General features: G+C 39.0%; 1 protein-coding gene across 5 annotated transcripts in view; it reads right to left on the bottom strand.

Moving 5' to 3' along the window:
- BIRC6 (baculoviral IAP repeat containing 6) overlaps window positions 1–15,517 on the bottom strand; it is a 179,546-nt gene that overhangs the window by 74,789 nt on the left and 89,240 nt on the right. For 4 of the 5 annotated variants that reach the window (XM_033056376.2, XM_033056377.2, XM_033056378.2 and 1 more), the window contains exons 47-56: window positions 14,312–14,487; window positions 13,671–13,767; window positions 13,304–13,498; window positions 11,207–11,407; window positions 10,303–10,582; window positions 7,985–8,241; window positions 6,738–6,846; window positions 6,009–6,230; window positions 1,189–1,969; window positions 140–283 (exon numbers count right to left, since the gene is read on the bottom strand). In XM_033056376.2, coding sequence (XP_032912267.1) covers window positions 140–283; window positions 1,189–1,969; window positions 6,009–6,230; window positions 6,738–6,846; window positions 7,985–8,241; window positions 10,303–10,582; window positions 11,207–11,407; window positions 13,304–13,498; window positions 13,671–13,767; window positions 14,312–14,487 — 2,462 coding nt within the window. The remainder of the gene's footprint in view (window positions 1–139; window positions 284–1,188; window positions 1,970–6,008; window positions 6,231–6,737; window positions 6,847–7,984; window positions 8,242–10,302; window positions 10,583–11,206; window positions 11,408–13,303; window positions 13,499–13,670; window positions 13,768–14,311; window positions 14,488–15,517) is intronic. The other variant, XM_033056380.2, reaches the window with a different exon arrangement.

Raw genomic sequence — 15,517 nt, 5'->3', positions numbered from 1 at the left:
CACTTTCCTTTCCAGAATTCCATAATGCGTACAGCAGAAAAAAGCTGCTGTCTAACACTTCAAAGTTGAATATACTCAGACTTAAGATTTAAAGGCTAAATTTATTCCAAGTTTACCATATGGTATGAAAAATTCTTACTGGACAAGGTGACTGAAGAAACAAAGTCACTTTCTCATCCTCTAGCATCAGTTGCAAAAAAAGTCTCCTAATAAATCCTGAAATATTTCCAGAGGTTGGGAGGTTCCCACGCTGAGGAGAGGACTGGAACAATTCACAGAGAACCTGAGAATGCAAAATTATATCAGATTTAAAATATTTCTATATTGAAGTCTTTAAAATCTAACTCTACACAGCCATAGTAGGCAGTGTCTGAGATCTACTTCCAGTTACCACACAAGCCAGCTCAGAAATGAGCACCACTGAAGAAAATACCTGCAGCAAATAAATCTGTAATACAAAAGTTTAAAACATTGATTAAAGCATTCAAGTAACTGTAAACATATAGATTTCTCAAGAAGATAAAAACTGAAAATAAAATACTTATAAAAACAGCTTTTGAATCCCTAAAGCAAACAATTCCTATGGCATTTTGCACTATTAATCCCAGCTATTAACGGAGAACTGACTCAACTTTTACTGAAGTCTACTTCTTCCTAGAGCATTATAATTTCTAATGCTGAAAACCCATTTTTTCATTATACTTGTATTCAGCTAGGTCTGCAAGGTTAATGAATGTGACAAAGATAGTTGAATCTGCTCTAGAATGCCAAACGCAAAGCCATATTCTGCAATACCCCGTATTTCATTGGACACAGGTTGCACAAACTTCCCAGGACATCTCCTTAGGTTAGTAATATTAAATATGTGTATGAAGCTTGTTGTTCAAATTCCATTTCACAAAAGTTTAGCCCTATTCAATTAAACAATCTTTTGGAGTTCGATCTAAAGTATATTTTTCTAAACCAAGAGGAATACAAATCTATACACAGGACTGGACAAGCATGCCAAAACATTTTTATATGTTTCAGACAAGCTAACAATTTTAATGTAAAATTTTTCCAGTCTTCCAGTCAATGACAGTTTACAAAAATCCAAGTTATTATAAAGAAAGGTTAAAAAAACATAGTAAGTTTTCAAAGTTAGCTGAAGCTATTCATAAATTAAAACATGATTATTTTTTCTCTCACCTGTGCCATAAGTCTCTGGTTATTAGGATGGCAAGAGATGCACTGCAGGAAGAAAGCAACTGTTGCATTCTCAATTGCTGTCCGCTGCTGAGTGGTCAATCCTGTGGTTACGGTCGAAGAAAGCAAGCTGGATCTTGCACTGGTCTGTTGTGCTGTCATATTGTGTCCTCCAGAGGTAGCACCAGAATGGCACAACAGGAATAAAAGTGCTGTCCACAGTGGATTGACTTCAGAGCCACCCAACCAATCCTTCATCATGTGGCTGTTGCCAACTTCTGTCAGAAACCTGAGAACAGGGGCAACCAGGTCTGCTGTGATGGGCATTTTATTAAAGTGCTGTGGAACATGGTGCCTCCTGAGCCTGTCCTGGGTGATATCCATTGATTGTGCAGTGCAATCAGAGCTAGAAGTATGGTTAAAGCAAAAGCTAGCAAGACTTCTTACAAGCAGTGAAGGCAAACCTGAGTCCAGTAACTGCTTGATAGCTTCAGGAGACTGAGATGAGGCAGCAAGAGTAGCCAGGTGAGACTCTGTTAGTGCAAGAGGGGCTTGTGCATTTTTAGAGTCATCTGTCAAAGATGAACCAAGGTCCTGCTTTTTGCTGTCATCTGTCATAGACAGTCTGTGCTGACACTGCATTGGAGGAGGAGTGATACCCATCCATCCCATCAGTAACGAAAAATAATTTGGGTGGATGTGGCACATGGAACAAAGCAAACTATCAACAGCTTTCTTCAAAACCATGTTGCAGGGAAGAGACATGGACCAGTTAAACAGTGACCTGTAGGAGACAGAAAATCATATTAATACATAGCTTACCAGTCATTTTCCCTGTTTTTATCATTGGCTGAAACACACTGTGCTGAACTTGGCAGATTCTTTCGGATTACAGTATCAGCAGGATGCTGATAACACAAAAGGCATTTCTCAACTGTATGCTTAAATTTCTTTCCCTATACTGCATTTTAAATAGATATAAAGCAGTTGCACACAAAAGCAAGATTTCAGTCTTTCCATCTTAATGCATCTTTTCCATTTTAACCAGCTGTAAGCTCTCTGTGCTGTCAATTCTCCAAGCTGTAACTATTCGGTCACACACGTGTGTACACAGGCTCATTTACATGAAGGTCTCAATTCTTTCTAAGAACTGAAAGCACTTTAATATGTTTGAAAACTTATAAAAATTTCCCTTATTCGGCATTTTCCTAAAGATGCTGCAAAAAAATGAAAGCAGCAACACCCTTGTTGGTTGAACAACACACCCTTGCTATCCCTTGCTTGACTTAAACTTAGGGCACAAGTTAACAACAGAATTACTCCTCAAGGCTTCTAAAATCCCACCTAACTTTGACCCCACATCCAAGTCCTATCTGCTTGAATGCTAATCCAAGACATATGAGTGAGGAGCTAGTTTAGTTCCTATTACACAATTTAAATTTCAGAAGGGGTACTTGTAAAGTAAAATGATAATTTCTTCACACAGACTTGTTCAGATTACGTAAGTACTTTTAAAAAAAAAGCCAGGCTTCCAAATTGCATTCACAGTACCTTGACACCACAGGTGTTACCTTATTTTAACATTTACATACAGAGGTAAACGCGCACTTCATGCCATTCAATGCTTTTAAATTAAACCTGGATGTATTCTCACATATTGCATTCCCATTTGAAGACAAGGATTGTTTTCCTCTCTTCTGTATGGAAATGTTACTCTATGTTTAGTATAAGGCCACTCTAAGAACTCAAGGAACTCCCTGGGTCTAAGTAAAAGTTGGATTTATCATCAGTCAAGAGAATGGTCGATAAAAGCCCTCCCCACCAGAAAACACATCTCACTGGCTAAATGATCCATAACTCTGGAAAGACAGTCACAATTTCCAAAAGATGACATATAATAAAGCTACACTTAAGTCCTCTCCAACTATATATATTAACACAATCCAAATGTTAAAATCTTCTGGATGAGTTCATGCTCTATGAAAAATACAGGGTTTTTTCTAAAGACATATTTAAAAATAACAAAGGAATTAGCATCCATTGGCCAAAGCAAAAATACTGAAATGGAAAATTGGGATGATGGAACAACATTTTCAAGAAGAAAAGTGATTTATCACATGAAGGAGAAACTTGGAGCTATAGCTAGAATCCATTACAATATTTCAAAAGTTACAATACCAAAGAAGATGAAGAATACACATGAAAAGTTATTTTTATTAGAAAAATTATTTACCCATATAACTCTGACAAAAAAGCTTTTATATTTATTTAAGCAATGTATTTTATAATTTGCTCCAGATGGTGGTTCATATGAGTGATAGTTTTTTTTTCTGGCAGGAGGTAGGGGAACAGGGCTATATTATAACTTGCATACTCAAGCTAGGTACAAACTATCATTTCTCCCTGTGATGAAAACACACTATCCTCCAAAAGACATGAACTCAGCTGTGAAACCCACTTCTACATAAATTTAATTGGGCTTCCATTTTAGAAAGCCCATTTTTATGAGAGCTTTTCCTTTTCAAATGTTAAATTGTAACCTGAAAATGTATTTTTTAAAGTGCATTGCTAAATGGACTAATTGATCTGCAATTTAAAATCCTTAAACTGATTCCCAAGATGAACAAGCTCATTTTGAATTAAAAATTATCTATATCACAATATCACTGAAGTGTCTTTGGAAATTGTCTTCCTTGAAGTCATGTTGTACATACATAAGAGTTCACATGCTTGTACCTATAACCTTAATTTATACACTTGCTGGTGTTTAAATGCTTGACTATGCCTAAAGGAGAATGGTACGGAAAAATATGAAGGTTTCCTAAGAGCAACAACAAAACCACATGCAAAGATCCCTTCACTAACCGCAACTGTATTCAACAGTACAAATCAAAGATCCTTGACTAATGCTAGATAAAGTAATTTAACAGCCATTGTTCTATAAAACATGTGAAACACTTATCTGGCTTCTCTTTTTTACTGTTTTGTTTAAACAGAAGGGATGTTTAAGCAACATGAATTGCAAATATTAGAGTATATATTTTCATTTTGGGAGTCACTAAGAGTATACATCTGGTGTTTATGGTGAACTCCTCTTTAGAATCCACCAAAATGAAGCAAATTCGTAATTCAAGATTGACACCAGATTTTGTGCCTCCATTTCTTTCAGATGAGACTGGCAAGACCTCTAAGAAACTCTTAAGAAAGCATCTCCCACTTCCTACCTCTAAGCTATCAGTTACAGATTTTGGATACTGTGACAAATAAGATAATGCTTCTATAACAGCATCCTAATGAAGATTATTTAGAGGTAGTGGGAAAATTACTGCAAACAACTTCAACGAGAACAGTCCATTAAAAGATCTCCTGAACAAAACCATGAACTAGCTTACCTTTCACATACATGCAAGTATATACATGGGTTTGCTGCTTCATTTCAGATTTTTGGGTCTTTAAACACAATTATACCTGGAATATGTGAAGTGCAGCTTTGAGTTTAGAACTGTTTGTATATCTTTAGTTATCCACTCCATCCATTAGCTTCAGGCATAGCCCTTTCCACTGTATCTCACAGTAAGTGCACTTCAAGTTGTATTACAGTAAATTCACGAATACAAGCCGCACTGAGTATAAGCCACATCTCTGGGTGTTGGCAAATATTTCGGTTTTTGTCCATAGATAAGCCGCACACGAATATAAGCCGCTCTGTCATTTGCAGCGAGGACCCACGTGCAATTAGTAACAGAACCGCGGGAGGGCGGGGTTTACTGGCTGAGCTAAGGTTGTGCAGGCTCGGCCCGCTAGGGGCCGCTGACGGGGCCAGGTGGCCCAGCCCGGTGCTGCAGCTCGGGGCCGGCCGCCGCTGCCACTGGGCTCGGTCACCCCGGGTCGGCGCTGCCCCGCGGTGGCAGGCAGGGACGGAGCTTCCCCCACTCCTACGGCAGCGGCGGCGGGCGGGGACGGAGCTTTCCCGCGCCCGTGGCGCCGGCGGCGGGCGCGGACAAAGCACCCTGCCTCCTCCCCGAGCCGCGGCAATGGCGGCGCGCACTTCCCGCCCCCCCCCCCAGGCCGCGGCAATGGCTGCGCGGGGCTCCCGCCGGCTCCCCGAGACGCGGCAATGGCGGCGCGCACTTCCCCCCCCCTCCCCGGACCGCGGCAATGGCTGCGCAGGGCTCCCGTCGGCTCCCGGAGCCGCGGCAATGGCGGCGCCCCCCCCCCCCGTCGGCTCCCCGGGCCGCGGCAATGGCGGCGCGGCCCCCCCGAGCCGCGGCAATGGCGGCGCCCCCCCCGTCGGCTCCCCGGGCCGCGGCAATGGCGGCGCGGCCCCCCCGCGTCCTCCCCGAGCCGCGGCAATGGCGGCGCGGCCCCCCCGCGTCCTCCCCGAGCCGCGGCAATGGCGGCGCCCCCCGCCCCCCCCCCCCCCCACCTCTCCTCCCTGAACAGCGGCAATGGCGGCGCCCCCCCCCTCCTCCCCTGGGCTGCGGCAGAGGAGGGAAGAAGAGAGCTCTCCCGCCTCTCTCCCCGCCCCCCGTGCTGCCTGCAGGGAGCCAGGGCAACACGGTAACACTGTAACAATTGCGAAATGCCGGCTTTTACTGGCCGGTGCTTGGCTCGGCACTCTGGCTGGCACGTCTGGGGTTGTAAATGTCAGAAAATTATTAATATATTAGCCGCACCCGACTATTAGCCGCACTTCCGGGTTTCCACCAAAATTTTTGTCAAATTGCTGCGGCTTGTATTCGTGAAATTACTGTATATCCATTAACTAAACAATCTAATTATAAAAATAATGCAAATATAGTGTAAAACTATGCTTTACTTACTCAAAGAGTTCCCTGTCCAGCAATGCTGGCAAATCGTATTCAACGAGCAGTTCGTAACTATGCCACAAAATTGCTGCTACGCAATGCAAGTGGGAAGGAGAGGGCATCAAAAGCCCATACTCTCTGGTTGAGCTACTGGGACAAATGTAGCTGACCCGGCCACTTTTTTTCATAGCTGCAACTCTTGCAGAATCACTGACCCATTTCAGCAAAGCTTGAATTCTGTAAGACAAGATGATGTTGCACATTACAAACAAGAAAGAAACACTTAGAATCAAATTAGCTTGCTGCTTTTTTGTAATCCAATTTACACATTTATCTCTTTCTTTGAAGTAAAGTTTGAGAGTGAGCTCAAGCTCTTTTTTCTCAAGACTTAGGTCAGGGCAAAGTTAATTTAAAAAATTTATCTTGGACAGTCAAATGTGAACCTTTTACAGAAAAAGAAAATATAGTAGGTATCTGAGTTCTGACTATTTGAGAAAAAAGTCAGTTAAAAACTAAAGTTTTATCACATTTATAACAGCAGGAAAAGAGGGACAGCACTCCCTGGAAAGATTGCAAATAGCTGGGACAGAAAGCTGGGAGAGCTCTTTCAGATTTCTGCACTTCCACACTACCTCATAACAATTAGATTCCAAAAAATATTTTGTTTTGTGAACTAATATCAAGCCACTGTTTAGCAGGTTATTTTTTGTATATGGTTCCATATGACAACCCAAATAACATTACCTATCTTTTGTTCCAGGGTCTTGAGTTGTTCCAAGCTGATAAAGAATGTCTATTGTGGAGTCAGAAGAGAGACCATTTAATCTTCCAAACAGTAAAGGGCTATTCAGATCTTGCCGCATTCAAAAAAAAAAAGGGGGGGGGGAAATAATAGAAGTACTTACATATGTATTTTTTTAAGTGTACTAATGACATTATTACAGAATTGCATTATTAACACTGAATTAAGTTTTCTCATTAACATAAGGGTGAAATTCCTACACACACCACTGTCTCAAAATTGTGCACTTTGTCCAATGTTCAGCCTTACTATGAAAAGTCATTAGAAAATGAATTAGATACAGAACTTAGAGGTTTACATAGTCAGGTTTTTCTTCAACATATTCCAAAAGATATGATTAATTCCAATAGAGTTGTCAGACCACTTGCTTCACAGAAGCAAACACTTTTGTCAGAATGAACACTTATTTAACGCCAATTTATAGCAACAGGATTACATCTGAAGATTTCTACAGATTATTTATTATTCAACTTCTCCTCATTGTGTTCCTCTACTGCAGTGCCAGAGAGTGCTCTCCTATCTAACAACATTCCAGCAAAACAGAGCAGTCTACACTGAAACACTAACTCATGGCACAAGAAGTCATGGAAACCATTTTAAAAAGAGTGTTTTCTGTTAGCAGTCTCAAAACAGGAAAAACTGAATTTGTTTTCTTTCACTTAGAAGCTACAAAACAGCAAAGTGGTATGAAACCATAAAAACAAAACCCTCAGTGCACTGACAGAACAGCTTCTGCAAAATTTCACTATGGGATATAGAATGTAGTTGTATCTTCATTATGTTCCTCCATGCATAAATATTTTCAATGCTTAATGCTATTCAGAATTCATACTGTCCTACAGACTACTGCTGCCCAAAATCTCCTGTGTTAGTTTTCCTTAGCAATGCTTGTGGCAGTACTCTTTATTTTAAAACATCTGGACACAGTATTTAAATCAAGAGGCATTTAAGATACACTGTGCATCCTACTCTGTCTTCAAAACACCCACCTAATTATGAAAAATCAAACAACTCTGGTTGCTTTACCTTGGTAGGACTACCCATATACAAAGAAGCCCAACAAAGCACAATGGCAAGTTATGGCAACCCAGGTTCAGAATCAGAAAGCAACATGCAAATATTCTGTGTATGTACTTTCATGCAAGCAATGTTTTTAAGCAATAACTGAAAAGAAACACACTGCACTCACCTGCAGGATCACTCCCTGATGCCGAGCAGTTTCTTAGAAGAATGTCAATCAATTTTAGGCCAATTCTGGTGGATTGAAGCCCGATTTTCACAAGCACAGCCTCAATGTTTGGAGAATGCATCCCACAGTAAGGGGACATTAGTAAAGCAGCACATGTCTGCAACAGATTAGCAGTGGGTGCTGCAGCACTAGCCATCATTCCTTCCAAATCACTTATGTGAGTGAGGCAGTGGTGCAATAATCTTAACCATCCAATACTGAAAAGGAAAACAGAAAAATATGTATTATTTTATTATATTACTTTTTATCAGTAGCACAGCTACTTAGATTAGATTACAGAACAAGAACTGCAGAAAACTTCTGTGACATGATCAAACATCATCTGAGCAAAGTAAATGACTGAATTTAAGACCACAATGAAATATGCATCAATAATGCTGTTGTAATCATTGGGTTAAGTTGGCAAGAAAAGCAGGATCTGTGAGCAGAAAGAGTAAAGAGCCTGCAAATGTCATCACTAAAGTTTTTCAAGATTTCTCGATTCACATACATATTTCTTCTGACAGGAAGAAATCGTTCCCTGTTGAGGGAAGGATGAAAGTGATGGTGTTTATATATGGGGATAGGTGTAGGTTGGGTTTGGGTTTTATTGATTGTTGGTTTTTTTCTTTGTTGGGTTTTATTTGCTTGTGTGTTTGGGTTTGTTAAATCAAAAGGAGTGAAGGTGCAACAGTAGTTGGCATTAAAATTATACACCTGCACAACTTCCCTAACATTACAAACTTTTAGGATCATACACATTTACAATAAACTGCAGTGAACCTTAGGTAACTTGATTTAAAATGCATTTAGAAAAGGCACAGAAATTAAAAAGGTGTTAGTTACTACATTTTCCTCATGTCTCTCATTCTTTGACAAAATCATTTAGAAGTCCTTTTAATAACAAATCCTGAGAAATAAACCTATTGTAATCAAATCAACTTGGAAACACATCAATCACACTTCATTTATAAAATACACCACAATACTATTTAAACTAGCATCATGAACAAGATGGCAATCTAAGCTGTATGTAAAAAAAATGGTATCTTTCACTGACAAGTTCTAAACCAGCAGATTGATTCCACAACTAACCTTTACCACAGTTTAAAAAAATGTATACTTTATTATAGATCTTAAATTAGGTTTACTATTTTATTTTAGGAATTATTTACTCCTAAATCAATTCATCAATTACAAGAGAGCAAGTTCTCTGTTATATCTAAAACAAAACTTACGCAAGTTTATTGCATATATGTTTCACATTACTATCACTATTTTATTGAGAAATTTACAGCATGAAGCTGAAAGCTACAATAAAACATTTCAAGAAATGGGGAACATACTTTCACCTTCTTTAGACACTGATTATGCTTGTGTGACTTTATTATAACCTTTTCTGCAGTAAAAATACAGTACAATTTGGCTACAACAATTTTTTCACTGCTATTTAAGAGCAAAAACCAATTTCAGTTATACAGTTTCTAATAAATACACATAGAGTATTCATGTTCTCTAAATTTACTTATGCTCTCAAAATTTTTCCCTACAAAAGAGATTTTTAAAACTTTCCGATGCTCTCTTCAAATTTACAAACATTAAGGTTTAAAGATGAAATATTTTACATTAATAATTTTTACAATTTAGTAAGCTAAATTTAAAAACCAGGAAGTCACAAAAATCCATACAGTAAATTAAATTCAAAATTGGAATGATACTTAAAAAAAAATCCTTACATGTTCATTTATTTTTGTTTTCAAAGTAAGAAACTCAAAATGCCACCTAACCAAATAAAATGCTTTTGAAAAGAAATCTTGCTGATGTGCCAGAATCATAGCAACATTCAGTTCCTATTTCTGAAATGTTTGCAAACAGCAATATTAGATATGACTTCCACAAAACATTCCATTGTTCTATTTCTACTCCTGCTCCAATACTTATGTAACTCTGGTGACTTCTGTAAGGATAAGAAGTATTTTGGCACTGCATTTTTTTTGACAAGTGACTACCCATTAAAATCCCAAAATGCAACTCTAAATGCTTTCCTATGTTTTGTATTTTCTCACCACTGCAGGGACAAAACATTCCCTTTTACACTTGCAGACTAAGCGTGCTACTAAAGAAGGCAGAAGTACTGCTTGTATTTCCCTTCATATTGGGGAAAAAAATGAGGAAGAGTTTGCTGCTGAAAGATCTGACTCGGAGAAGAAAACTCTATAAAAAACCCAAACCCTAAACCAGGAACTGGCACAAAGCGTCCCCTGACACTGGAGCCTCACCTCGTTTTGGAGACCTGGTCCTCAGAGGGAAGGAAGGGATTATTGACGGTGGCAGAGGAGGTGTTCCCAAAGGCAGTGAGGCCTAACAGCTTGATCTGAGAGAGGCCCAGGGTACTGGCATCCCGAGGACGATGAAGACGAAGGCAGACAGCTGAGGCAACTTCAGCTTTTACCAGCTGGATTTTTATATAGGTGAGACCACTCGTGATAACAGGAGTCGACAAAGGTAACATATTGACACCATCTGCACTTATTTCAACAGACACTGATGAAGGGCAAGCTACAGAGTAAGATAAGAAGGTTTAACACTATTTGAAAATCTGTACCAGTTTGTCTTTATCATGGATACATCATCAACAATTAAAATTCAGAGAACAACATGACTGAAATGATCTTAGGCAGACACTACTACAGAACTGCAGCTGGAGAACTTGATCTGGGAGATGGTACATGTAAAAAAGTACAAGCATTTTGATACATGGCATATACAGTTTATTTCAAAGACTTCTGATGAAGAAAAGTCCTGTCACTGAAAATAGTTTCCCTATCAGGGCTACAACAATAAAAGCTGAAAATCTCATGCTTTTTCCCAACTACTATACAAAAGCATTAAGACCTTTGACCAATAATATTTTCTCACTGGGCAAAGTTTTGATGATCATGACAAAGATTTTTGACATATTTAACATGAATACCATGTGACATCTACTATGCTAGAAAACGAGTAGAGGCAGGGCCTTCGGTTCTCAAAGAAAGCAGAATTTACAAGTTTTCAAACTTATTTTACAGGCATTACTCAAACAACCAACAACATCCTAGTTTTAGTTCCTCTGATTATACTCTTTGTATTGTATCATAATCTTCAAATTTTTGAACTGCCATGAACATCAGTGAATCTACTTACTTGCCAGAGAGGCCAGGTGAGGTTGGATGTGGATCTCCTTGAGCAGCACAGCTGCAGGAAGGTGAATGGTGAGGTCGCACCAAGCTTCCTCAGGTAAAAATATGTATGACCATGCAGCAGAGCGAGCCCGTCTGTGGGGAGGAGTAGCCTGCAACAGCACTTCAGCAGGCTGGGCAGTGGGGCTGCTTGAGGTGATTGAACCTTCAAAAATAGCACCACTAACATTGATTATTAATGTTTATTAATAAAACCCAGATTAATTTACAACTTGAACTGTGGAAAACATCTTTTTTCTGTCTCATCTCTTTTGCTTTATCAGTAATATCTCATGTTGAATGTCCACTGCCCAGTTAGTTTTCTTTCACTCTGAGACTGTTTTAAGTTGTCAGTTTACATATCCACATGCATATGTATGTCCTTGAAATTTGCTAGGGAGCAGTTGGTACCAAATTTCTAAACATACTCTCAAGAGTACATGACAAAAACAAACCAAATAGAAAGGTTGAAGGTTGCACGGTGCAGGTTGAAGAGCATGCTTAGAACTTGAACTCAGTTAATTCACAGTTAACACACTTCAAATACTAAAATAACATCAATGACTTTAAAAGCAACTTCTGCAAGCCTTTTTCTTTAAAATGGTTTCAGATGAAAACCCTTTTCTAAAAGAGACACGAGAATCAAAAAATAATTCACCACAGCTGCTGCTTCTTTTTTTAGTCTTAGCATAAGTTAAGAAAGAAAAAGGAAGACGTAGGCTGCCTTCTCTACCAAGTTATAAGGCATAACAAGTTTTGAGCTGTTGCAAGCTACAGGTACTTGGGGTGTTCTACTGTAAGGCAGCTATAGCCTGACCCCACAACTAAATGCCTAGCAGCAGCTGGACATTAATTACTGGACACATTTTGATAAATTTTTATCCCAAAATGAATCAAGCTCATCTCAGAGAATAACCACATGATGAGAATCAGAGTGTACTCAGAGACTACTAAATGATGGGAATTAGAATGTACTAAGTGTGGGCAGCCAGAAGGTTAATTTTAAAAGCTCATTCCTGACTGAAAGTTAAATATTAAGCGAGATGTCCTCATGGAAGAACATAAAGAACTGCAGCACTTGGTAAGCTGGAAGATAAGGAAGGCAAGAACCACACATGCTTAGGATTTTTACTATTTAAATTAATAAAGAAGGAACATTTGCAGGATTCCTAAATTTACCATTTAGAAATTTGTGAAAAGCAAAGTAGAAGATTTCCAGTGGCCCCTATTCCACCAAATAAACCTCTTTTCATTGTCTGTTGTAACGCCATTATTTTTGACACTTAAATTTGAATCACAGGACTGAATGGATTCCTTTCTCATTCAACAATCTCCCCAGAAATGTTAAAATTAATTCCGTCTTGTTAGTGAGACAAAGTGCATGAATACATTTAAGGGTCACACCAGGCTAGTGGGCAGCAACAGAAAACAAAGACACTAGTACTAAAAAGGAAAGCCTTTGTAAGATATTCCAGTACCACTACCTCTTAAAACACACACCGGCAGCCATTTGTATTGATATCAAAACATCATTGCAATTCTAAGAAATGCGCATGCAGGCAACTTGAGAGCAGTCAGAAGTAGGTATGAGAGCACTATCAACAATATCAGCCTCATTCTCCAACTTCTTCCACTCTGCTGCACAGAGGTCAGGCTCAGTCTCTATCATCCCACCATGCCATGATTCTGTATTAACTCCACCAACATTATTGTGCCTTAAAAGAAGTTACTGAATCTTAGTGTATTTAAGGCAAATGGTGGGCTGGAACCAGGCACCCCCTTGACCTAGGGGAGGAAAGGGGCTCACCTTGATGCATGACTTCATTCAGACACAGCTCACTCCCTCTCCTTCTCTCCCCCTGTGCACATGAGGTCTTAATATCTGTGGTATAGGGGACTAACCTCATCTCTCAACATTACCTTGAAACACCAGCAACCACTGTCATTAGATGATTTAGTAGCATTGGAACATTTGACACTATTGTACTACCATTTGTTAAGAACTTGATACACATTCAAAGGACCAGCAAGCATTAATTTAAGAGAAAGATGCATTACTCACCCAAAGGCGCAAAATTGTGAATTCCTTCTGCATTATCAGGCTCAGAAGCAAGCACTCTGGCTTTCAAACTGCTGTCTGTTGCTTTGGTGGGACCAGAATCCAGGAATTTCATAATAGTTGAAACCATGCTTCTTGCTGTGTTAACAATAGCTCTTGTGCTTGTTACCATGTTGTTACAGATAAGCTGAACACCACCTGTGTATAATGTGAGCAGAGAAAAATTATTGCTCAGAAGCACACAATGGATTCCACACAAAGGCCTATTCAGTAAATTGGCCCATGTAGATACATGTACGTGTTCTCTAAGTGCCAAAATAATCTAAACCAAACTTTTTATTTGATGTGGCTAAAGAAAAGACATTCTTACCCATATCATGGAAAGCCTTCAGTGCCTCACTTGTGTCCAACACTCGTAAAATGAACCAGAGCAGTGGCTCAGATAACTGACATGTGGCAAGAGAACCCTAGAAGAAAATCAATTAAGAAATACATGGTTTCATACAAAATTACTACAGCAGAAATTCAAATAACAGCTCTCAGCCTCTCCTTTTAGTAGGCAAAACTACCAGGGAAGAAATGCCACCACAGCTGACTTCTCTGCCACCCTATACAACACTATGCTCCACATGATTAAATTCCTTACACAGGAAAAGTCTTCGAGGTATGGAAAAGTTCCAAATCAGGGGGTGAGCATCTTCAGGGAAATAAGAGTACTGAGCATTAAAACAGCCACAATTCACATGCTTCTCACTTGCATATAACAAAATATCTGTTCCATCTTCAAGCCTTTAGCTAGGAACATTTACAGCAATGTAAAAATGTTCTTAGAGAAAACTCTCTCCCTCTACCATGGGCAACAGAGAGATGCTTCCTAACTTCAGCACCCAAATGAAGCGAAGTTGTAAAAATGATAACATTTCTTTTACACACCAATACTCTAGTCTTCTGACCTTATTGCTGATTACAGAATCAACTGCCTTGAAGCACAGCAAGCCTAAGGGAACTTACCTGCCTTCCCATGTACCCACAGGCCATGTAGGTAAGAATAGGTTGAAGCATCACTTGAACTGTTGTTGCTTTCTTACTAAGTGTTGTCAGAATAGTGAACAACCCATCTCCAACTGATATTGCATCTAAGCCACCATGAAAGTTCTCATGTTTAGTCAAATGTAAGCCACTTGCACCTAAATTAAAACGGATAGTTCAAAGGTCACAAACTGAGACCTAACAAACCATTAACAGCACATAAGAGAAGTTGAGAATATTCAAATGTTCACATGGATTTTATAAAGTACAAATGGACCAGTTTTCAGGATCATATGACTTACAATTAGTTGTCCCAGATATGTATAAATAGGAAGACTTAACCCAGGAAGTCAGGAAATTTAAATCAAATCAGACCATAAAAGTAAGTGTAATTAGTGAAGGAAATAGCGTAACTATAAGGATTGGAATCACTCCTAGCTGCAAGCAACTGACATTTAAGATTTTTTTAACGTAATAATAAAGTGCCCTTGTGCTGCCAAAAACTTCCCCATTTAACACACATATTTCTATCAGAAATACCTCTCCTGGAAACTTGCTTCTCACTACTAAAGCTGAGGATTTATTAATGATAATTTTCTGAATATCAATTATCAGCAATGTTGACTATGCATTGATTAGATTACAGATAGGAAGCAAAATAATAGTCTTCCCATGGAAGAAATTACTTCCATAAATACAAGTATACAATATGGCTTTGATCTGGAAGAGCTGTTAAAAGTGGTCTTAGATTTAAATGTAAGAAAACCATAGAGTAAATTCTGCCCCATTTAGAAAAACTGAAGATGTACTAAAAATAATAAAAACCCCACATTTGTTATGTGCTCAAGTGATCTTTTAAACGTGTCTTACAGAAACATTTTGGCAAGAGCATTGCCAGGTGTAATACTCTGGCCACCTTTAAACTGTCAAGAAAGCAAATACGGATAAGCAATGCATGCACAGCAACTAATAAAGTAGTCCTAAGACCTAGCCTCTGTCTAACCTAGGAAAGTTAAATGGAATGAATGACAGAGCTGAAGTCAAGTAAGCTGGATTTGCTGTGAGGAAGGACCTTCAGGTGAGGACAAGATAGGGCAAGAAGTGAATACTGTTACTTGTATAATTTTCACAGTTTGTCAATTATAAAGCATAAAACCTTAATGAAGCAGACACAATGGTCATAAAAGG

The sequence above is a fragment of the Catharus ustulatus genome, chromosome 3 (genome assembly GCF_009819885.2).
Source record: "Catharus ustulatus isolate bCatUst1 chromosome 3, bCatUst1.pri.v2, whole genome shotgun sequence".
NCBI classification, from domain to species: Eukaryota; Metazoa; Chordata; class Aves; order Passeriformes; family Turdidae; genus Catharus; species Catharus ustulatus.
This window is presented reverse-complemented; position numbering and strand designations above follow the sequence as displayed.